The sequence below is a fragment of the Pleurodeles waltl genome, chromosome 8, assembly GCF_031143425.1.
Source record: "Pleurodeles waltl isolate 20211129_DDA chromosome 8, aPleWal1.hap1.20221129, whole genome shotgun sequence".
Taxonomy (NCBI): domain Eukaryota; kingdom Metazoa; phylum Chordata; class Amphibia; order Caudata; family Salamandridae; genus Pleurodeles; species Pleurodeles waltl.
This window is the reverse complement of record NC_090447.1, coordinates 488,594,687-488,619,903: the sequence shown is the minus strand read 5'-3', so window position 1 is coordinate 488,619,903 and position 25,217 is coordinate 488,594,687. Positions and strand designations below refer to the sequence as shown.

General features: G+C 44.3%; 1 protein-coding gene across 1 annotated transcript in view; it reads right to left on the bottom strand.

Moving 5' to 3' along the window:
* The window catches only part of MRPS9 (mitochondrial ribosomal protein S9), a 385,254-nt gene that overhangs the window by 4,404 nt on the left and 355,633 nt on the right, over window positions 1-25,217 (bottom strand). Inside the window, exon 10 of the mRNA XM_069204443.1 lies at window positions 23,026-23,195. Coding sequence (XP_069060544.1) covers window positions 23,026-23,195 — 170 coding nt within the window. The remainder of the gene's footprint in view (window positions 1-23,025; window positions 23,196-25,217) is intronic.

Sequence of the window (25,217 nt, the reverse complement as noted above, 5' to 3'; positions counted from 1 at the left end):
AGCGGTTACTGTGGCTCATGTGAAGCATGTCCCCTCACTATGAATAGAAAAACCGTGCATGTGGGCTTGAAGTATTCATGCATCTTGACGAGACACACAAACTATAACTCTGAAAATGTTATATCTTTCATTCGCTGCCTCTGTAACCTATTATATGTAGGTATGACAACAAGGAAAGTCAAAATAAGGATCATGGAACATAAGAGCAATGTCAAAAGCTAGAAAACCATGACGAAAATCATGACACATTTCCTAAAGAGGACCACACAGTGGACGATCCCCGGTGGACAGTGGAGGGTGTTGGATAAACCCAACATCCCCAGAAATGTGAGAGATATCAAAAATGTGTTGCTGAAACCGGAACAGAGTGTATATTTAGAATACGGAGTCATGAAGGGGGATTGAACAGTGATATCACCTTGCCTCTAAAAGACATGCAACTAGAGGGAGCATTTATATCTAGCTTTTTGATGAGCCAGATGATAGCTTGCCATCAGGGCTAGAATCCCCCAAGTCGCGCTACCCTACCGTGGGTAGATAAGCCCAGTCGGTATCAGCCGATTCCCCCAGTAGAAGTGGATACATCACATAACAAGCATTTGCAATGCAGTGGGTCTCGCGTTTGCTCAAGTTAGAGCTATTAGCATTGTAAATTCCTAACTTCACTTTTCTTGCCGAACAAACTGAAAATAAAAAGCAAAACATAAGCAAGCTGATTCAAAGTGCCGCTGTGAGCACGAAGGAGAGAGAGAAAAGAAAAAAGGAGTTCGCTTGCAGTCAAAGTTATTGGCAAAAGTGCAATTATCCATGTAACAGACTCGATGGCCAAGGCGGTAACAAAACTGCCCAAAGGATGGACAAACGTAAAACAGTTACCAACGAAAACAAAGGATTTTTGAAAGGCAAGCCTATGAACGAGTGATGGTGATGGGTGTGGTTAAAAGCCCAGATACATACCAACACGTCGGAAAAGCAGCGCCTGTGCGCTGATATGCTCGAACTAAAAACCATGGGTTTCCATACATTATGTGTTTTTTTCCGGTTGTCACATGAACAAACATTTCAGTAACAGGATTTCCAGTGATATTATATTTTGATGAGCAGAACTTGTGGGCAAAATTAGAGTATTTATTTATTCCTTCATTCCATTAAACTCATTTATTTTGAATTCACTATTTCTTCCTAGATGACTATAAGGAACCAATCCAACATAGCCGTGCAACTGCTCTAGCACCAATTGGGGGAAGGTGGATCATTCAATGCTACTGATTGGGCTACTATTTAAAGCGTGTGTCAAAACACCAAGTCCTAACATCGGATGGTAGTGAGTGGCGTTGGTTCCTTGAAGATGTTAACTGCAGGGGGTCTGAGATATATATTGTGGTATGAGGGAGCTGAGATATCTGTGAAGAGCAACTGATAATCTTGGGTTGGATTTGGATACTCCGGTCCTTGGTACTGTAACACTAATCGCCACTCATTACGCTAGGGCATGGGGAGACTGAAACGACAGTTCTGTGGCTGTGCCGGGCCCATTAAAGGACTCGTAACACTGAGGTCCTTTACTTTCTTTTTGGAAAAAAAAAACTAGTGCCTAACAATGCATGTGAGCACCGGGGTAGTTGAAGGACGTGTAGAATCAATTTCATTGGTTGGCATGTTAACCGCCTAACATGAGTGTTGTACCACAAATATAGTGATACGGGCGTTGCTAGAACAGCGTGCTTTGTACTGTTACATTGTGGCTTTACCGATCCGTATTAACTGACCACCTGACATGAGACCATATGCATCAGAAGGCGCTAAATGCAGTGGGGCGGAGGGAGGTATTAACATGTATGTGTTTTATCAGCACAAGGAAGCGGCATAGCAGCTGATTCATGTAACTCTCACGAGACCTTGCCTTATGAATCCTGCCCGAGCAGGGAGCAGCATGCACGGTGCTATTGCGCCAGCTGTGATACAGAAGCCTTAGTACTGAACACACATTTGAATACTAGACAACACAGCTCATATTCGGTTGTTTGGGGCTCACGGCACATGATATTACGACAACTACATTTGGAAGGATAGACACATTTTTGACTCATGTGAACCAAGAAACCATCAGTTTCATTAGTACATCACTTTGTATGAGTTAAGCAATCCTTTGAAATATGGTAACAACATAAATAGCGTGACATATTTTTTTTTAGGGGGTGGGGGGGCACAGGGAAATTAAGAGATTTGCCCAGAATCGCAACATGTTGAGCAGACGCCAAAACTCAAACCTGGTTCCCCAGTTCCACAGTCGGCAGCTCTAGCTGATACACCACATTTTCCAATTATGCAATTAACACTCCAATTATGGAATGGCTGTCCTGTGGACTAATCTAAAAGTGAATGTCACTCTAACAAATCAAAGGCTAAAGGTTGCTAATGTAAAGCACTCTTTGTGCATTACTTTATTATATTAGATACAGAAGTCTAACACCTCTTTAAAGTTATCACGCTAAACCTAAAAATAAAAGACAATAATGTTGTGATGAGCCATTCATCTGACACGGTGCATTAACTTTGGTTGCCCTGTTCGGAAATAGAAATGTGGTGGTTCCCCTTCTGAGCGCAGTGAAAGACAGTCAGATAAACTAGTAAGACAAGTAACCTTATTACAAATCTAGGCCCTCATGTAAAAAAACATTTTACGGTCGGTAAGGCGCCAAATCGGAAAAGGGTGGTAAGCCATTCGCAAATGGGAAGGGGGGAGACCACTGCCTGCTCATAAAGAAGGTTTGTTTCATTTTTCTTTCCAAATGCAACTTTTTTTTTTTTTTTTTTTTAAGGAAATGGCGCATTTAAAAAAAAAAAACGACTTTATTTAAAAGCACTCACACGCATGTTAGTCTGCTGACCCCAGCAACCCACCACGCCTATGAATGTAGGCAATCTTAGTGGGTCGCAATGTACAATCTACCTCATGCATATTAATGAGATAGGTCGAAATCAGTATTTTTAGAAACAACGTATTAATACAGAACTCGATGTTCTCAAAATACAAATGGATTTGTTATAAGTCAGTGCGCAAACTGAGACCACTTCTGACAAATTAATTTCGTACATTCCATTTAAAGAACTGCAAATTGCGAGTCGTTATTTGTAGCAATTTACGATTCCTTAAACAATTTTTTGTACATGAGGTTCCTAGTTTCTTGAAATAAATGTGAAAGATTGAAATGACCAACTTTTAGTAAACACTGCCATCTTGTGGTGAAGCTAGAGAAGATACAAGACCGTCAGCTCAAAGAGGCACTACATAGTTTGAATTAAATATAATTGTATATAAGTAGCGCTTACTACCCCCTAACGAGGTGTTATTATTTTGATCAATTCAGAGGAGCATAAGTTGTCTGTTTGGGTTCATTGGGACAGAGTAACATACAGATATCGGTGTGGGGGCACAACACGGGACAATGAAAAGAAGTACACAAAACTGTCCCATGAGACCCCTCTCTAGCTAACCACAATGCAGAGCTCACACAAGGCTTTAGGAGGATAACTAGTTGCTGTGCTGAAAACATTCGCGAGTACATCGTGTTTTGGAGTACCCTTGTGTTGCCTTTCTGTGATAGGACACTGGGAAGTGAGCATGACGCCAGAGCATCCGCTGACTTGACTCCTAAAAAGTTCCCCACAGGGCAGGGCTGCCATCTTTGAGTGCTATAGTCTATTTGGTCATATTTTCAGGAGGGTACACAGACGCAGACATGCACGATTCCTAACCCTTAAGCACCTGCTTCACAGAAAAAATGAGCAGATGAGTTTAAGAGATTAAAAACAGAGCCACAAATCCCTAAGCCAGTCAGCAACTTCAGTCCCACCGCCACGCTGTGGGATATTCAGATAGCAAATGCTAGTGAAATGAAAGAGCAACAAAGCAGGGTCCTTCTGCCCACCTGAATGCAACACCCTCCATAAGTTACATAAAACCAGAGTGACAGGCAGTGTTTGACTCCAACCTACGTCAGGCGGCAAATCCATGTGGAGTCAAAGATGTTACACATACTATGATTTCCTGTACCATACCCCGACTTCTATTGAGCAGTTTCCCCTGGGGGGTGATAAAATACTATGACTTTGCACATTACAAACAAACCCGCCTTTCTCACCTACCTTGAAGACTTAGGCCCTCATTATGACCCTGCTTGCTGTGGCAGACGGACCACCACCAATGTGGCAGTCCGACTGCCATATTACGACTGCGACGGTGGCACCAAGGTCAGACCGCGGTTCCTGCCCGCTGACCCAGCGGGAAACTCACAATGGGGCCCACGAGGAGGTGGCCACACTGGCAGCAACCTATCCATCGGGACTTCAGCAGACGGGCTTTTCCATCTGCTGAAGTCATAATTAACCCCTCAATATCCAAAGGAAAATTTGCGTAAAATTTAGGTAGGAGGAGATAAAAAAATTCTTGGAAGTTGGAAATGACTTTAGAGTTCAGCAGGGGGACAGCAAATCACCAACCTTCTAAAAACAAGTAACCGCTGTAAGGAAGCCCATCTTCAAAGTCACTGTTTAAGGTCACTGGACATTACGGGCTCAAAAGGCCTACAAGACAGAACTGATAAAACCTTTAAGTCTCAAACAAGATGCAGCTTCATAGCAATGGGATTTAAGTAGAAGATCACATGACAATGTATGTATAGATGCATTCTTTGCTAAAAAAACCTAATTCTCTGAATAAAACAAAGGGAAAAAAAAGCATAATCCTCACCTCTGTGTCCTAAAAAGAATTGAAACTTACCTTTCCGTTAGATAAGGAAATTTTAAATTCCTCTTGGTAATAACGCACACAAAATGTGTCACAGGTGATGAATAGGGGCCACATTATTTCATCTCTGCTCAGGCGGTAAAGCAAAAGAAAGTACTTGATCTGTAGTGCAATTAACCAAGTCACCTTCGACATCTAAGAAACAACTATGTCAGAACCCCGTTCATAGGGCATGGGGCAAGCGGGAGTTACTGGACCCAACAGTGGGAGTTGATGCCTTTTACCCCCGATGACCCGGGGCCCGACCCAAAGGTGAGGTAGAGGGGGGAGGGGGGAGGGAGAATGTAGACACAGGGGGGTAACCATAGCTGACATCTAAACATGCGTTCAGCAGCAGCAATACATGATTATCCAGTCAAATACTTGCTTTTATGAAAAAAAGGAGTATTATATATGAAAACAAAGTAAAATACAGCATTCACAAACAATACACAATCCCCCAAGGTAAGGACCCTAATGTTTTAACAGGTGGGTTCCCTCACCCCTCGCTAGTGGTAGTGTTTATTCCCCATTCACAATAGGCAACATTCAGGTTAAACCCCACTAGCAGACCGAGTCTCAGGAGTCCCACGTAGATTCTTTATTAAAGTCAAAGATGTTTCAGTTCCGAAATGTTATTTGGCCAGCAAGTTCCCCTGGGCCGTTTGGCCTGTAAATCTGTCTTACCTGCACCAGCAGGATCTGAACAATGGGAGTGTTTGAGCGTGTCTCCTTTGCGGGCACTAAAGGTGCAGCAACTATCTCTAGTAAGTTCTTCACACTTGGCTTTGGAAGGGCAGTGGTCTGGTTGTCCTCGACTTCCTCACATGCAGTCTTGCCCTGGCAGTGGCTGGGGTCCTCAATGCTACTCCAATACTGATACATTTCTTGGGCTACTCTCCACATGTGTGGAGGGCATGGGGACCACACCATGCTCCTTTCCCATCGCAATGGCCACCCCTGCCATGCGGGTCCATGTCCTCACTCAGCACACATGTTGTGGTCAGATCAACACAGCAAAAATCTTAACGGCATCCCCATTGGACATATGGGTCATCAACTTCGCTATGCACATAGGCTATGGGCCAGTCAGCACGCACAACAGCAAGCCTCATGGAGGCCCCAGCAAGCGTGCGGAGTTGCCGACTCAGCTCTGCATATGGGGCACGGCCCGATCGGCACAGCAGCAATCTGTAAGGTGGGGCCACTTGGCATATGGGGTAGCCATCTTCAAACCTGTACTAGGGCAAAGATCCGATCAGTGCAGCAACATAGATGGCGACCCTCCCCTAGCACAGAGAGGTTACAAACGTTTCCCTGCACAAGGGCAACAAGCTGATTGGTGCAACAGTTGTTTCCTCACAGCTCACTCCAGGCATCCAATCACTAGGATCCCCCACTGGTCTGTGCTCCCTCTAACACTTCTTTTCCTCACAGGGCAGACTAGTCTTGGCACGCAGATAGGCACTGGTACTCTAGGCTCGAAGGGCAGGTGGTCTTGGATTCCCTGGGTGATGTCCTGTCACCCAGCTGGACGACTGGCAAGCCTTTGCACCCAGTCTTGGTCACAGGCAAAAGTCTTGCAGTGCTTCTACTCCTCGCACAGCCCAACTGGCTGCTTGACAGTGGACAATTTTGGGGGCCTTGAGCATCCCTTTTTATAGTCCATTTTTATACAGCAAATGTGAGTTAGAGTATGAGTCTTCGACGTTTAGGCTGGGGGTCTTGTTCCTTCTTAAGTGCCCTCTCTTCTGTCCTGTCCTGTCCTTCCTCTAGAAAGCAGTCTGTCACATCAGGAGCTACTCAAAATCTGATAGGCCTACAACACAGGCCATGGCAGTGACTAGAGGTTACCACCTGGCTGTCAGCCACAGTGACTTGTGTATCAAAAGGTTACCCCAGAGACTGAGCCCTACTCTTAATTATCCTCTTATCAGCCTCATCTCCTTTCTGAGATGTGCCCAGGTCCCTTTTCAGTGACCTTTCTCTGAATCAAAGAGTACCCTTTGAAGTGTACTGAATAGCCTGGCCCTTCCTTCCTCCAGAGTGTCACACCCAGCTTACATAAATGCAACAATCCACAAACATGTCTGGGTGAGGGGATGATTCCTCTATCTTCTCATGTTCCTATATTTATCCCTGGTGTCCCAAAATGGAATCCAGAATCGTCCACGTATTGTACCACTCACTACCACACATACACCCAGCACATGCATATATCATACATACACTGCATAGCACTGTATCATCTCTATATTGTACCATTCACAGGCAGACATACACCCAGCACATGTTTAACACACATGCACTGCAAAGTACTATACACCAAACTGATGCAGGCCAAGGGTGAGCCATGCACACAGCAGGAGAACGTTAAATTAGAAGGCATGTAGGCCTCACTCCAGTGACACAGGTATTTTGGACTATGTGTATTCCTTTTTGTAAGGCATTTTTGACTGTTCACTCCTACTGATCTCGACACAGTAGGCTGCCACCACTGCTCTCGTGTTGCTTAACTCCTGGAAAAGGCAGTAGTCTTTCACCACTATGAGGGTAGCGCTTTGAGTGCCCTTCCTGAACCAAAAAGACCGCTATATGTGAGACATTTCTGTGTCAAACGCATGATCCGTGTTCGCCCATGACAACCAAATCAGCACCAGGGATCCAGACATCATTACAGTTGGGGCACTCAGGACAGGGGTGCATGGCCATTAGGATGTGAGGGACTTTTCCGTTCCCCCAAAAAATGCAAAATCTGAACTATTGGTTCTCATATTGAACTCTTATGGAGACATTACTCTACGATATCTGACTTTATTAGGACAGAACCACATAATTGTAGGTCAGTATGACCAAACCAAGAAAGCAGCATCCAGAGACTGACAGGAATTGGTAAATTCCTGTTCCTCTACTGGCACAGGATATGTTCCCCTCATAATTAGGAACAACACTTTGAGGATTCCAGTTAAAATACTAGGGGTGGTTCAAGAACCAAAATATTTTGGCCATCTGAAAGCCAACAGGACTATTGACACCAAGGGCTCCTTCTAAGACTGCGGATGACAACTTGATAAGAGGGAGGGAAAAGGCGTAAATTAATTTTCCAATCCAATACATCAAGAAGGTTTGGCCCATCCACAAAAACACTTTCTATTATGTCAGGCAGAAATGTCTATTTTAGAAGACCAAAAGAGAAAAGCTGCTACTTCACCATGGAAAGACCATTAATTAGAACTCCATGTCAATCTACACAGAAGGTTTTCCAGAGATTTGCTTATGCCTGCTCAGTGAGAAACCAACATAGTGAAGTCACTGCTCAGAACCTCAAAACAAATTTGCATTGACAGCTTGCTTAACTGCTGGCCCATGGGAAGTGGGATGTCTGGTTTGGTTTATTGACAGAGAGTTTTGCTTTGGAAGTATTTGACTTTATTTGGTACTGACAACAGGAACACTCAGTGTCACCTAAATCTCCTTACAATCTAGAATATGTATATGCATCAGTCTATCATTAGAAGACTAAAGATTGTGCTGCTCGTCCAAGGTGACCCCCATCAAACCTGTTGGAAAGAATTTAGTACTAAGGATATTTCCACATCTAAGAAGGGACAGGAACACTAATTGTATTGTCCCTTATCTAATGCTCACCACTACAGATCTGCCATCATGTCTTGAGAGATGGAAAGCCAGTGGGATTACATATCTTTCTCTTAGCCTCTGTGAGCATTTAGCTCAAACTGCCTTGCAAAAGGGACCAAATGAACAAACAGAAAACTAGAGGCTGAGTGCAATTCAGAATCACCATGCCAGGGTGTAGGTTGAGTTCTGTAGTTGACTAACATAATCTGCAAAACTCATGACACAGATGTAGAGGGAGCTAGTTCCATAATCAAGCTGCAGCTGTTGTAACTATTCTACCTGTGATTTACACTTGAACAGATTGACTTGAAGACCTGATGTTGGGACTGAAGGGTATGGAGGGGCATGCCTCTCAAATTTACCTAAAAACAGCAACATTTTAGCAAGGTTTAGTTTTAGAAGGTTTATTGGCATTCACCATTTGGTGGTTGTAGGAAATTGGGTTTTTGATTGTGGGGGGTGAATACCCTTCTCAAGCTCAGCCACAAACGGGGAACCACAAAAGTCACTAAATTAACCTGTGCTTAACCCTCTGATAGCACTGTGTTAAGTATTTATGCAGCACACAAATAGTAATAAAATTAAAACACAAGAAAAATCCCACAATTTAGAAAAATAGAGTAAACTTTAACAAATAAAATTACACCAAAACAAATTAAATTCAATCAGAAGAACTGAAATTATGAATTTGTTAAGTTTTAAGTGAAAAAATGATCGAAGCACCAACAGCGGGTTTTTGTTCACGCAATACTGGGTCAAAGTCAAAAGTTAAGGCCAGCCACGGTCTCAGCTGACCTTTAGACTGAGGAAATTTCTAGAAAAAGTTCAGGGGACAAGGCAGCCAGCAGTGCCTGAGGAGGAGGCATAATCATTGGATAACCACTGGATGGAGCAGCATTTAAGATTTCTACGTTTGGACTTTGTCACTTTTTTAGAAGTAAAAAATCTCCAGCAAGATGAAGCTACAGGATGTAGATGAAGAGGGCTCCTTGAGTCTGGACTGTTGGTCATAGGTCCCGCTTTACAGGATTTGCTGATGCGTAGACCAACATAGCGGGAGCTACCGCAAAGTCAGGCCAACCCGCAATACAGCTAAGGCTGATCGTTGAGCAGGTAGGTCCGAGTCTCATGTTGGTTCTTGATGAAAAATGTCCCAAATATTGGGTTGTGGATGGAAGAGCAACTCCAGACCCATTTCCAAGGGTTCCAGACTGGTTGGGCACCACTTGGAGGGTCAGGACTCACTCCAGACAGAGGTATGTGAATGGATCAAGGGCTCTGAAGGTTGTTATGCCCCTGTAGCTCACACAGGTCATCCAACTAGATGTTGGAGTGACTCTGGTAGTACTGGAATCAAGCAGCAAGGCAGACCTCAAGTAGCAGGGCAGCCATCTGAGGTAGAAGGTGAGCGTGAAGCAGCAGGGCAGTCCCCTGAGGTACAAAGCAGCCATCAAGCAGCAGAGCTGTCCTCTGAAGTACAAGTTAATCTTTCTTGGGGTCCTCCGAAGGTCTAGGAGTTTAACGAAGAGTTGGTCTCAGGGTCAAATATTTACACCTGATGCCAGTCTTTAAGGTGGTGAAAACTTCTAGGCTACCCCCACATCGGTACTGGAAAGCGCCTTCCTTTCCCTGCCCAAGCTCCAAGTAGTCTAGGTTGACAAAAGGCTGGTGTCAAGTTCCTTTGTGAGAGTGCTGGAGGCAGCCCTTTGAAATATAGGTGGGGCAAGGAACAGCTCTACCCCTTCCATTCCGGCAGGATGACCCATCCTTCCAACACCTAATTCCGCTTCGTCTCACTTTCTGGAGGAATACACAAAAGCCAACTGCGAACTATAAACAACCATGTGACCAAGAACATAGGCTGCAGCACCAAATAGTTACGGCAAGAAAGGGTCACCTTTATAAAAGAAGCATTTTCCAAATTGTGACTGAGGCTGGGCAAGTCTCACTATGCAATACTCTTGCAACATCCCAAACGGGATCCTTTGGATTCACACTAATAAATCTCTAGCTCAGTTCTGGTAGCGTGGCAAAGAGCAGTCAGGCTTTACTAGAGGAACAGGTGTCAAGCACCTTAGAGTACCCTACATGGACGATAAGAAAATTACACAACTCAAAAGTAATCCAACATCAATTTATACAAAACAGAGCAGATTTTATATTAATTTAGACACCAAACAAAATCAATCAGATAGAGATAACGGGAGTTATGAATTTTAGAGTGAAAAATGATCAGAACTTTGCAAGCTGTCAAACTTTACCATTGCGGTCAATGAAAAAAATCATTAGTTACAATCGATCACTTGCAGGGTGAGCTCAGGGGAACCCACTTGAAGTTAAGGTGATGCGGGCCCCAGGACCAAGCTTCGACAGTGAGATCAATATTACCTGGCTTGTGGGGCCCGGTGCAGAGGTGTCCTAACTGCCCTTTGTGCTGAACACGGGAGCCATGGATGAAAAATCACACTTGTGACACTCAGTCACCTGAAGGTCGAGTTCTGGGGAGCCACTGGGGATTAAGCTTGAGTGGGCCCCTGGACCAATTCACCAGCCAGAACAAATAGTGCTGGTGAGAAAAAGGATGCACAAATTCGACAACGGAGCCTCTGAGGTGGGTGGCTGAAGATACAGGGGTGTTCCCTCGAGGTGCAGCATTGAACAAAGGGGTCAGTAGCCACACGGACACCAACAAACCTTGGCAGCACCAAACACAGAGGTTGGATACTTTGATGACCCGGAGTCCGAGGGAAAGTGCTAGTTTACTGAAACTTACACGGGGTCAGGACTACGTTTCACAGAAGCTACTAGTCCATTTACTTTTGGGCAAGCCCTCAGTGGGCCCAAAAACCCATAAGCTATTTGTTCCGAGACTGCGGTTTCTACCTGCAGCCTGCACAGGGACTAGTACCTCTGGCCCATGGGAGCTCTGGTGGTTGCAGAGTAGTTCTCCTTCCTTTTGGAACCAGTCTCTGGTATGGGACAAGTTGATGTTGTGTATCGCTCAATTTTCTTCGTGGAGTCCTGGAGGTGCAGATATAGGTCTCTTCTTTGTCCTTGGTTGCAGTTCAGAGCAGATCTGAGGTTCTGGTGTCAGGGGTGCCCCTTAAATCCAAGATTTAGGGGCTTTATGGATGTGGAAACAAGTGGCCAGTGGGCTACTAGTCCCAGTGGCTAATCTGCCTCTGAAGTGACCACATTTGGGTGTGCGTGTCCCCTTTACTACCTAGAACCCTCTATTTTGCCACTTTTCAAAATGGCAAAACCCATTCTCGGCTTAGGGGTATGACTAGAATTTCGGGGGTGTACATCTCCTGACTTCCTAAGTTTCTCACCTGTCCGGGTGCAACTGCGTCTATGGGTAGGGGGATGGCTTTGTCTTCCTCTGTGGGACAGCCTTTTTGCATATCAGGGACGGTGTGCCCTTTGAAGCTCACTGCCTTGATGTGCCGGTTCACTAGCCTTCCTGCCAGGAAAGCAGGTGAAACCTCCAGCCCAAGCATGCCTTTGTTTCTTACTACGGGTGTGTTTACACATCCTTGCAAGGGAGTCAGAATCCTGCCTTGGCGGCAGCAGCTGCAGGTTGTCAGTCCCAGCTCCGGAAATGCTAGGGCAACCAGGTGGGAAACCTCTAAGGTAACCACCTGGGTGCATGTCACATTAAATCTGACTTTGGATTCGAGTCAGGTTTAATGAGACAAGTTGTTTGATACCAAATATGACATACTGCAGTGGTACCACAATGGAGTTGGCATTCTCAAGGGTGCCAACCAATGTTACCCTATAGACCACTGCTCACTTACAGTAGACTTTAACTGAAAAGGCTATTATAGGGACATTTATGCTTGCACTTATATGCTGACACTTTTGATATAAGGCACCCTGCCTCCTGGGCTCATGAAGCCTAAATTACGGGTGACTGGCATGTATTAAAAGCAGTTCTTTCACCTTGCCACACACTGTGTGGGCAATGTCAAGTTCCAGCAGTTTACACTACTCCTGCAGTCTGCAATGACAGGCCTGCTGCTGTCTGTTTACTTGTGTAACTCAAGCTGGCACAATCAGTGTTTCAGGCCCTGGTCACCCCTTAGACACCCATGCCCTGGGTACCACTGGTACCATATACTAGGGACTTATAAGGGGGTTAACACCCTTGCCAACTGGGGATAGCAATTTACACTTAGCAAATTTAGGGAGAGACCACTGGCACTGGGCCTTGGTTAGCAGGCTCCAGGGCACTTTCAGAGTAATAACCAACAGCATTGGTGCACAAAGTGCAGGGGTGACCATACAAAAAGGGCACTTTTATACAAACAAAATTTGAGAGTTTTCACTACTAGGACATATAAAACTTAAAAACAAATGTCCTATATTCTAAATACAATTCACCCTGCTTTATGGGCTGTTTAGGGCCTACTTTAGAGATGGTTGTTATGTACTAAGAATGGAGGTTTATTCCTGGCAAAAGGTTTATTTTGAAAGGTCCAACAGGCAGTTTAAAACTGAACTACAGGCTGCAATGATAAGCCTGAGACATGTTTGAAGGGTGGGAAGCACAATACGTGCTCTAGGCCCACTAGTAGAATTTAACATCAGGCTCTGGTTACAGGTAGTACTACTTTACTAATGACTTATAAGTAAATTAAGTATGCCAACCTGGACTAAGCCAATTTTACCACATTTAAAGGCGAGAGCACAACCACTTTAGCACTGGTTATCAGTAGTAAAGTGCATAGAGTCCTAATGCCAACAAAAACGAAATCCAGACAACAGGAAGGGAGAAGGGAGAGGGGAGAAGGCAAAATGTTTGGGGGAAATCCACACTAAGGATGTCAGGTCAAATAGTGGTCATTGGGCAAAAGGTCACAAGGGTGAACACTGACATACCACCAGTGCACTGGAGTTCAGTTGACAATTTAAATACCAACTAGCTGAGATACGCACACACACAGAATCTGACCTCACTCAGCCTAACATGGATGCTAGAGGTCTCTAAAAACTGTTTCAGGCAAAGGGGGACAGAGTAGATCCCTGCATGTCAACTCAGTGGCGTGTAGGAGCTGCTGAATAGTGGCAGCTCCACAGCATGGGAACAGAGGGTCAGGAAAGACCTGAACTACTCACCTGCAGCCACATGAATCCAGCCTGCTTCAAGTGATCCAGACACGGAGCATGTTGAAAGTTGCGGACTGGTCCCAAAGGAGCAGTGGCCCAACACAACTGCCATCTACAGAAATCCAAAATAGATTTTACCCCTATTAAGTGCTGTTTCTCACCCGGAACCCAGCCTGAAAGGTGTGCACCAACTAATTAACCTCAGCAGTGTTGAGCCCGACTCATAATCTTTTCCAGTCATTTGATAGGCTAGATAAATAAAAAGAAGTACTTATTCAGAACCGAAGGAGGTAGGCTTTTTTGTGCTGTTAGCTTCCATTCCTCTGAAGTGACATGAAAATGTGACGCAAGTTCTTCTAGCAACAAGGTGGTGAGGCACTTGAAGTTTATTTTCGCAAAGCTATCCGCTAGGGAGCCCAAGTGGAGGCTAGCATGAATGAAGTTGAGAAAGGTCACATCAGAGCGTATACCAACACTCAGATAGAGTTAGCATGTAGAGGGCATCAACATTCATTATGAGAATGAAAGGATTAGGAGTTGTCTCCTGGACAATATCAGACCTGAGTTTAGCTGTTTCGGTGTAATGAATGCAGACAGTTCCAAACAAAACTCTCGAGAGAAAACAGGTGTGTTAGAGGCCTGTTGGGAGTTTCATTCAGTAATGATCCTAAACAGTTATGCGGCTGTGTTCAAGGCATGTCCTTTCTTTTTGCAGAGCAAGTTTTTTACATTATTAATATGCTTATCAGGATTCTGGCCCTCAGATCACAGATACTTTTGTACTGCATTGCACCCGTACAGTTTGTGCAACGCAAGGAAGAGTGATGCCAAGAGTGGTACATTAATCTTTGCACTTCCTTGATCAGTAGCACAAGATATAACGCTGTTGAAATCTGTTACTTTAAAGATATGTTCTGAAGCAGAATCATTGCTCACATCTCTCCCATTAACTAGAGAGTGGGTACTAGGAGTATTCGCAGTGTCTAAATCAAATGACTTTCAATTTCTCTCACTGGTAATTACTTTGACTGTAGCCCATCACTTATTTGCCCACTAAGCCACTTCAGGCAGAAAGCAGTTGTGAGAAATCAGGTTGTTGGTTCACTGGAGTGTCAACCCTGGGCAAGCAACAGCCACAATCTCTTGCAGGGTGAACCACAAAAAGTCACTAATTTAACATGTGCTTAACCTGGGGTAGCTTGGCACAAAAGGCAGACAGGTTAAACATAGAGGCAAATAATATGCAGTGGCAGTAGTGGTACTGCAGTCGCTATTCTGTATTCAGTTGGCATGCAAAGTAATGGGCAAACCAATGTATAACAAATGATACAGTAAGTCCTGGGTGCATTTGTAATACAGGCCCTACTGCAAAAGGCCTGATAGTCAGCGTGGCCCAGAGGGTCCACTGCACAATGTAAATCTAGAAGATGGAAAATGCACACCAAACAAAGCCCAATAATTAGTCAAAACTCTGCATGGTAAGGACGTATGGAGCCAAAAAGAGGATTTCAATTCCTTTATCTGTTATCAGTTCTTCCACTTTCTCAAGTTTCCAACACAACAGCCAACATGAGATTCGTCATGACAGTGACCTTTTCAAGGCTAATGTCAAGGGAATCAAACCACGATTGGGACACAAAATAATCCAAAAAGATACAGATATACTAGTCTATAATACTGTCTAGGATACAGGAGTAAGCCCAAAAAGTACAAGGGGAAAAATGTGCCAAAACTCCAAATATTTTCTTTGGAATCTCCAGTTGGTAGAATTAAAAAACATGACCGCTCTATAGTAACAGGTGTGTCGCAAGTAGTATTGATCAATGGTTCTTACTCCAGGTATAACTTGAAACTGGGTGGACTTATCATGGTCCAGAATTGTTGTCATCAACTACTTGGGGCTCGCCTGTTGCTATGGGCGCTCATTTTTTGCACACTGCACACACAGACACTGCAATGGCAGACCCGAGATGTTTGCAACGCTACTTATGTGGGTGGCACAATCAGTGCTGCAGGCCCACTAGTAATATTTGATTTACAGGCCCTGGGCAAGCATAGTGCACTTGAGAAACAGGGGTTATCACGAAGGCTAAAGAATGAGAAGCCTTTACAACAAAGGCTTTATAACGAAAATGCCTTTACAACGAAAGGCTTTTAGATTGAAAGGGTTTACGATTATGCATTTACAACGAAAATCATGGGAATTGTAAGCATATTGCAGGTAAGTAAACAGCTTTTAAATATATTTATGTGTGTGTGTATGTATATATATATATATATATATATATATATACACACATACACATATATATATACACTCATATATTTTAAATATATATGTGTGCATAATTTTTAAAACATATATATATATATATATATATATTTTCCTTTTTTTCTTTCTTTTAGGTTTTTGGGTGGGTATAGGTTTTTGGGTCGTAAGGGAATTTTTAGGGTTAGGGTTTTGGTGAGTGTAGGATTTTGGGTGGTAAGGGACTTTTTAGGGTTTAGGGTGAGTACAGGGTTTAGGATGTGTATGCGTTTTTTGGGTGGTAAGGCAAATCTTAGGGTAGGTATGGGTGTTTCGGAGTTCAGGTAAATATAGGTTTTAAGGTGGAGATGGGTTTTTGGGTGGTAAGGGGATTTTTAGGGATGAGGGCGGGTATAAGTTTTTGGGTGGTAAGGGTATTTTTAGGGTTTAGGGTGGGTATAGGTGTTTGGGTGGTAAGGGAACATTTAGGTTTTAGGGTGGTAATAGGTTTTGGGTGGTAAGGGAACTTTTAGGTTCTAGGGTGGGTATGGGTTTTTGGGTGGTAAAGGAATTTCTAGGGTTTGGGTTGGGTATGGGTTTTTGGGTGGTAAGGGAACTTTTAGGGTTTATGGTGGTTATGGGTTTTTGTGGGTGTAAGGGAATTTTGGGATGGGAAAGGATTTTATTTTAGGGTTCAGGGGTTATTGGTTAAAAGGTGTGTGTGTGTATATATATATATATATATATATATATATATATATATATATATATATATGTGTATCTATCTATCTAGATATATATATATATATATATATACACATCTTTACAACGGATGCCTTTCCACTAAAAATGTATTTTCTAAGTAAAAATAAACCCATTATATATATATTATATATGTATATAAAATAAATATATATAGGGTTTATACTTACTGGTTAAATACTTACATTTTGTGGTAAAGGCTTACGTTCTAAAGGCATATTTGTTTTTACAAAATCTCTTTACAAACGCCTTTCGTTCTAAAGGCATTTTCGTTACAACTCTTGCGTTATAAAGCTATTCATTCTAATGGCATTCGGTACACCGTCATACATCCAGTGCACTTTACTAGGGACGTGCTAGTAAACAAACACACTAATCACGGAGAAACTAATCACCAATACAATTTAGACAGAGAGCATATTCCATTTGGCACTAGTTAGCAGTGGTAAAGTGCCCAGAGTCCTAAAGCCAACACAAACAGTTTAGAGAAAATAGGCGGAAGAAGGCAAACGTTTGCGGATAATCCTGCAAAAATGGGCAGGTTCAAAAATCCCCTTCCAGCCCAAAGCCAGGGTAGACCAATCCATACCTTGATAGATTTCCATGCTTAGGGCGATCAAACATGGACCCTGGCCCACAAAAGCAGAGGCACAATCCAGTTCTACTCTTCTCTGAACCAGTTGGATTTCTCTGTCCATAATCTCAGGGCCCACTAAGGTAACCCATGGGGAATCCTTCTCCTCACCTGCGGGCCCAATCTGCGCAGCACTTACCCTTACTTTGCTCACTAATGTATCCCAGTAGGCAGACAGTACCACCATGGTCAACAAAGTGGTGTGGCCCATTCCACCCTGTGGGTGCGACTCCTCTTCCCAACCCAAGAGCAACTCTGTATACATGGACAGCAACCCACAGCAGCCACTGACAGCGGTCAGTGATGAGTCCCATGTCCCAGCCTTTCCAGTGCTCTCTAACCCCTGTGGCTTCTCAGAGTGGGGGTGGTAGCCCCAGGTGACTGGCACCCTTTGTCCATTTTCCCTCTGACCAGTTCAGGGGTGGTATCCAGAGGCTGGTCCTCCAGCTCAGGGGTGAGACTGTTTGTCCCCTGCTCCTATTATCAGCAAGCCAGTACTTCCAGAGGAGTACAACCATCCCCTTCTTCCCCAAGGAAACACATTCTGCGTTTGTTGTGTGAGTCTGTCTAGCAATGGTCTTCAGACCCCTGTCCCTTCGACAGAGCATGAAGCCTTACTCCTCAGGTCACAAGTGGCATCACCAGGGTCATTGCTGGGATACTCTAACCTTAGAGCGGGCAAACCCTGACCCACTGGTCCTCCCACTGGGGACTGCCTCCCCCTGTCACCCCTCCATCTGGGCTTCTGCACCCTTCTCTCCAGAGTGGTGCTGCCAGACACCTGAACTGGTTGGATGCTTGTGACAGCCCCCCCCCCAAGTTCTCCTGACACCATGGGACTCCAATCAGTGGATAGTCTTCTGGCACAGACCATCTCCCCCGCCTCTGCCACCTTTGAGAGCAATCCAAGCACTGGGGCTGAAGATAAGGTACCCTGGGACTCTGCCCATTCCCACCCCTTCTACTCCTGGAAATGACGTGGGACCCTTCAGCCCCCCTCCTCCCACCCCATATTACCCTGGGACCTGTCTGGGTCACTGCAACCCTCCCCCTTATTCTGCTGGGGAAACCCTGAGCCATCCTCCTGGGGATCACTCCCCAGAGTCATCCCAGACACTCTGGTACTCACCCAGAGGCCTGTCTCCAGCAAGCTCCCTTGGGTCAGAGAACCTGCACTCCACCAGGTGTTGGCGTAGCTCTGGAACACTGTGATTGAACATATGCTCTCCAGTAATCATGTTGTACAGCCTCTCACATGTGTTAACCATACTATCCTTTATCCAATGCTTTGACAAAGTACCCCACATCTGGCCAGACAGTGTCTGACTGTCCCTGAAACCCAATCTACCCTCCTCTGGGTGACTGCATACTAACATACCAGAATTTTCTCCAAGGGGGTACACATCTCCCTGTCACTCCCTTCTAAAGCCAGTAGAGTGTCCCTCCCACCTCCAGGAATATGACTCCCTGTGCCAGTTTTCCAATCCTCCTCAGGGACCCTGTGCACCTCTGGAGCTCCCTCATATGCTTGAGTCCAGTGGTGTATGTCACCCCCCTCCTTACAAACCAAGTCACTGGGTATGTGGACCTTTGCATCAGTGCTGGACATTGTACTTTCACTGCCAGCATCTGAGCGGAACTCACCACTCCTGGCTTTCAAGTCCAGCTCTCTTAACTTCAGCTCATGACCTAAAAGAACCAGTCTCATTTCCTACAAAGCTTTTTCTCTCTCCTGCTTCAAACTGAGCTTTATAAGCTCCAACTCAAGCTTTCTGGTTCCATGCCTATTCTCCAGCTCCTGTGGAGACCTGGAGAGGAAACGCTGCTGCTTGCCTTTGAAGTGCCTTCCTCCCAGGCAGATTTTGATCCACAAAATCCCCATGCAGGCTCTGCTCCTCTCGAGCCACAATAACATTCTCCTCCTGTGTGTGCTCACCAGCATCCTTTGCTGCCTACCAGGCCCTCAGCGCCTTTTGCAGCTCCTCCTTCTTAGTGAAGCCTTTTATAGGATATCTGAGATCTTTGCAGAACTTTTTGAGCTGAGGTTCCAACCTCTCCTGCACAAACACAAAATCTGCAGCTCCAACTGATGGCTCACCAGAATGCAACTTTTAAGTTTTATTCGCAATCATGTCTCAAAGACAGAAAAATCAAACCAGTATGTTGGGCTGTAAGGCTCTGTGATGTGGAAATAGTGTACACCAATCACTGTTTGTAACGTCCTATCTTCACTGCAGATCAACAGTGCTAGAAATGGGGTCTCTAGTTGGCAGTGGTTTGCACCCTGCCCTCAACTCTAGTCACGCTAAGGTAGACACTCAGCTAAGATAACCCCTGCTCACTCCCTAGGTAGGTTGGCTAAAGCAGTCAGGTTTACCTCAGAGGCAATGTGTAACTAACTAACTAACTAACTAACACACACACACACACATACACCCTCCCCACATCCACAAACAACAAAAACCCAACATACACAAGTCAAGGTATCACTTTTTAAAACTTTAATCAAGCCTTACTCCACAGGAATCAATGTAAATATCTCTTCAGTGCAAAGTACCTGGGATATGTCAAAAACAAAGGTGATGCGGGCCACAGGGGAGGTGAGGCGTCGGAAATGCAGTGATCCTTCTGTTCCTCACTGTGCAGGGGAAATTAAGAATTGATTCTTTTCTCGCAGGTGAGAGGATGTGTTGGTTCCTTATTGGCAGGGGAGGTGACCTGTCAATTATTTCCTTGCAGGAAAGACGATGCAATGATTTCCGGACACACTGCCTCAGTTCCTTAACGAGGTGTGGTGTCGATGAGAATTTGGCGCACAGGTACGATGCCTGGAAAATCCAGACAAGTTGTGTTTATGGGACTGTGGTGAAATAGGTGATGCATCGATTCTGCAGCTGTGGGACAGGCGCTGTGCGATATTTCAGCCGCGAGACTGGCGCTGAGTAGATTCTGCAGCCACGGGGCAGACACTGCCTTGATTTTTCCACCGCTTCTGGGGTGGCACACTGATGCGTGGATTTTCTCCTTCAGATCACCATCTTGCACTTACAAGGGCCCAGGGACTGCAATTGGCAACACTTGGCAAGTCAGGACTCTGAGCAGAAGAGGCAGGCACTGGCAGATGAAGTCTTTGATGGCCCTGAACCTTCTTAATAAGAGGCAAGCTCAGTCCAAGCCCTTTGAGAACCTTTGAAAGCAGGACGTAGAAAGACACTCCCAGGACAGAAGCAGCAAGCAGCAGGCCAGCACAACAAAGCAACAGACAAAGTGGCAGTTCCTCCAACAGCATCCAGCTCTTCTTCCTGGCAGAATTTACACAGTCCAGAAGGATTCTAACTATGTGGTGTCAGAGGTCCAGTACTTATACCCATTTCTGTCTTTTCGGAGTAGGCATACTTCAAAGAGAAGTTTTAGTGCACAAGATACTCCCTTTCCCTGCCCTGTCCCCATTCACACTCCGGGGAGGGGGGGGGGGGGGGGGGGGGGGGGTTTGAAGATCGCTTTGTTTGAGAACAGGCGCAGCTCTATTAAGATGCAAGTGTCAGCTCCTCCCACCACCCAAGCTCAGAAAGAGTCATCTGCCTGGTCATGGGCCATCAGGATATGCAGCGCACACCGCAGCTCCCTTTGAGTGACTTTCTATTGTGATAGATAAATAAAACAGAGACTCATAAGCATCTGCAGGTCTCCACAGCAGGGCTGGTCTCTGAAGGTTCAAGGCAGGCACCAGGGAGCAAAGCAGCCCTTCCAGGTACAGCAGTGGTCTGGTAGAATACACAGCAGGTCACAGCAGCAGGCAGTCCTCAGAGTCCTTCCACAGATCATGTAGTGAACTGAGGAGTATGTCTGAGAGCCCAATTTTTATACCCTGGTGCTTTGCTCCTAGAAGTTCCGAGAAGTTTCCAGAAGGGTTCTTTGAAGTTCCAGGAGTTTCCTGCCTCCACTGCCCTGGCTCCAACCTGGCTGAACTGACATGATAAGAGTATTGTGTGGTGGCAGAGCCCATCCTATTCAGGTGGAACGTGGGCTGTGCTTATTTCCCTGCCACCTCCTCCCTTTACCCCCCATCAAGTTAGTTAATGGCCCATTCAAGCTCTGCTAGTCCCTATACTGTGCGACTGTCTGGGGGTGAATTCACAAAGTCTAAACTGTCAGTTACACCCTGTCATGCGACCTAAGGCAGCTTGCAGGCACAGAGGGCTAAGGGCAGGAAAATGCCAACTTTCCAAAAATTTTATTTTCATACTTGTAATTCGACTTTACCTTTAAAGAGGGTTTATCATTACAAGTTCATAGATACGAAACAGGACATAACTACCACCTTGTCATAGGTCTCTCGTTGTAGTAACAAGACTGTTGGATTTTGGGCAGCAGCACCACCGCGTGAGAGGGACTGAGCCTGATACCACACCGTGTGACAGCTGTCAGGCTAACCCTTCCTGCTAGCTATCAGCATCTCACCAGTACGAGAGGTAAAGGTAGTTTGTGGCAGCCTAATACATGACACTTACTTCTTAGGGAAGTCTTGGTAGAACAGATCATAGCCCTTTCTCTCACTTATACAAGTCTCACACATGCAAAGACAAACAGAAGCAGGATTTGGTTCAATGGGTTTTATTGAAGCAACTGCCTTCTATGTAAAATGGCATGAATTGTGATTATGCAATAATAAAACACAACACTATTCAAGCAGTGACCAGGAAAGTGAAACACAGGAAACATCCCACCATATTGTCACAATAGTGTATCTAATATCCCTACCTACACTGCTAAGATTCTACATGAGCACACCTGGCAGTGGTGGCCCTAATCTGCCCATTTAGTCCTGGAAAGGAAGCCCTCTCCCCATACCTGTGTTTTAGAAGTGAAGAAAACGTCTGTTAGTTTGCTGAGAATCCTCCCACATAGACGAAGAGGAAGCGCAAAGTTATAGCAGAAACTGCGAAGATGTGCAGAATGAGATGGCAGGCTGGCTGGAATGTCCCCTCTAAGCTGATGGGGGCCAAGCTAAAATAAATGTTCCTACATTAATGCTAAAATAACCTCACAATAACCTCTGGTTTAAGAATTACAGTTTATTAAATATATTACAGCGTATTAACTATAATAAGGAATCCCCAATGTTAAATCCCTATTGTTAAAGTGAAAAACGAATTTGGGAGTTTTTCACTACTAGGACATGGAAAACTTAAAAGTGCATGCCCTACCTTTTAGTTACACAGCACCCTGCCTTATGGGGCACCTAGCGCTGACCTTAGGGGTGACACATATAATAAAAGGGATGTTTAATGCTTGGCAAATGGTTTTCAATGCCAAGTTGACATGGTAGTGGAACACTGCATTCAGGGTTTAATGACAGGCACAGGACATGTTTTAACATGCTACTTAAGTGGGCAACAAAATAAGTGCTGCAGGCCACTGGTAGCATTTAATTTACAGGCCCTGGGTATACGATATATCACTGTACAAGAAGATTCCATGTGAATTAAATATGCCAATCAGCTATAAGCCAATCAAATCATGTTTTAGGGAGAGAGAACAAGCACTTTAAGCACTGGCTAGCAGTGGTAAAGTACACCGATCCTAAGGCCAACAGGCATAAATTCAGCAAAATATAGGAGGAAGGAAGGCAAAATGTTTTGTGGGTGACACGGTAGAGAAGGCCATTTCCAAAAGCAGTCATATGAACATCAGATTATGAAAGGTGGAGCTGACCCTCAATTGAGATTCAAACCTGTAACAGGTAGCACATGGATCCCTACAGCATGTGCATTAATTCACTGGTTGTGATTTTAGACATTATGCAAATATTTTCACACCTTCTACCACTCTTATTCCTACCTTGTCTCATATGTTCCATATCCACTTCTGTGACAAAGCTGAGCAAGGCTCTTGAAGACGCCAAGCGAATGGCATTAGCCTGAGATGACCTCCCACCTCCTGAGACCGTGCACTCCATGTCATGCTTTCCAAGCCTGTCAAGGAACTGGAATGGGAACATCAACTGCTCTCTGCCAAGAAATGGAAATACAGTAAAACGTCAATACAGGAAAAATTATACTAAGTGCAAAAGAAACATTTTTTTACAGTACACATATATTTGTTAACAAATCATACGTACTTACTGATTAAGTCTATTCCAGGAGTAATTGACTGCTGTGGACCTCATCAAAAATCAAAGGAAGATGTATAATTTGATTTAAATTATCTTGCACAGGTAAGCGGTGTTAAGGGACTTGACATAAACCGTGATTCTGAGTAATGTAAAGCACAACCACATAATCAGGAAGGTGGTGGAACTTAAAAGTGGTTGGGCGTGCTGGTGGACAAGAGGGAATCAGTTTTGAAAGGTCAGAGTGAAAACTACCAGAATGCCTTTGTGAAGAGGAGTATGGAGCCATGGAGTAGGATGGGGACCATTTCCTTGACATTGTGCTATCAACAATAGCTTGGATTTTCTAAACTTTGTTCCCTTTCACCCTTCCTTTGGCCAGCATTGCTGCTCTACAGAAACAGATATTTAAAAAAAATGATCAATGCGTCTGAAGTCGTTTGAAAAATACATGGATAACATTGTCTAAACATTAATCCAGCCAATTAATATATTGACTAACCATTTTCTTTTGTACAAAAAAACTCGAAGAGACCCCTGGAAAGCCTTGCAGAGCACTGGGATAAGAGTGATGGCTATTCAGGGGTGCTTTAACTCTCCTGCCAGCAGAACGTAAGGCACCACAAAGAAATTGGAGGGAATAAATAAAAGTTTGATGACAACAACACCACTCTAAAGCTGACGGAATCAAAAACTATAGAATGTAGCAAGGCAGTCATATGGAACTGATCAGTATTTTGATATTTAACCAAGGCTAGTCAATGCCCAGTGCATTCAGAACATTTTTGTAAGTATTCTACAAAGGAAACGAGTGGCATGAGGGTATGTTTAACGCAAGGCTAATAACATCATTCTTCTTTCAGGAGCCTACATTACTAAGAAATAGATCGCTCGTGAAATCATCAGTATCTGACTGCAAAACAATATTTGATGGAAATTCTAAATATACTCAAAGTACATAAAACTGAGTGGCTCTTGCAGCATAAAGAAACCTTGATTATCAAGCCTGAAAGTAATTTTGCCATTATGTTCAGCTGTAGGTAACCCTTGGTTTACGGTGTGTCCATTGCTGCCTTCATAAGACCATACACTTAATGTATAAAGAACTGAGTCTCTTGAGGTCCACATTTAAACACAAGATAAACAGATATTTTTTTACTCATGAGCTGAAATTGCAGTAATAACGGTATCAGTCGATATCTTGAGAAAATGAACGTTATAGTTAGATCATTTTATTGTTGCTTATCAATACATTTGCTACATATAGATAGGAATATAGTAGTATTTGCTACTTGTAGGTAAGATCCCTCTGCCTGAGTCTCAATGACATCATAAAAGCAGCAGTCAACACTTGTCAAGAACAATGTTATCATAGTGGTGAATGGAACAGCATTTGACAGTGAGGACTTGCGTACTGTCCGACAATAGTGAGCGGTTATAAAGCTTCAAATAAATGTTTCCACGACATAAAGTTGAGCTGCACTCCCCAACTCTTTGAAACAAACACTTTGCACGTTTTAGGACCGAACCATCTCCATTATTCAATTTGTAGCAACAGTCACGTGGCTCTGGTGGATACATCTGAAAGAGCTTTAGAAGATTCTTGGAAAGGTACCAGTAGCCTGTTTGAAAATTAGTAAGTGAAACTTCACAGGGAGTCTTTGCAAAATTGTAAGTGAGAAGAAAAAGAAACTGTTCCAGTTTGTGAAAAAGTCTCAAGAACTCCTAAGTGAAAACAACATACTGAGCCAAGTTTCTGGTCAAAGTACAACTTAGGCAGTGAGTGGAAAAGATTCAGTAGTTGTCACAAGTGAAGACACAGGGGTTGAGAATATGTGTCAAGGAGATAAGTGGCTGGAGTCAGTAAAAAGAAGCAGTAAAAGGCTACATTGGAAGACTTAAAGACCAGATTCAGAGAAGA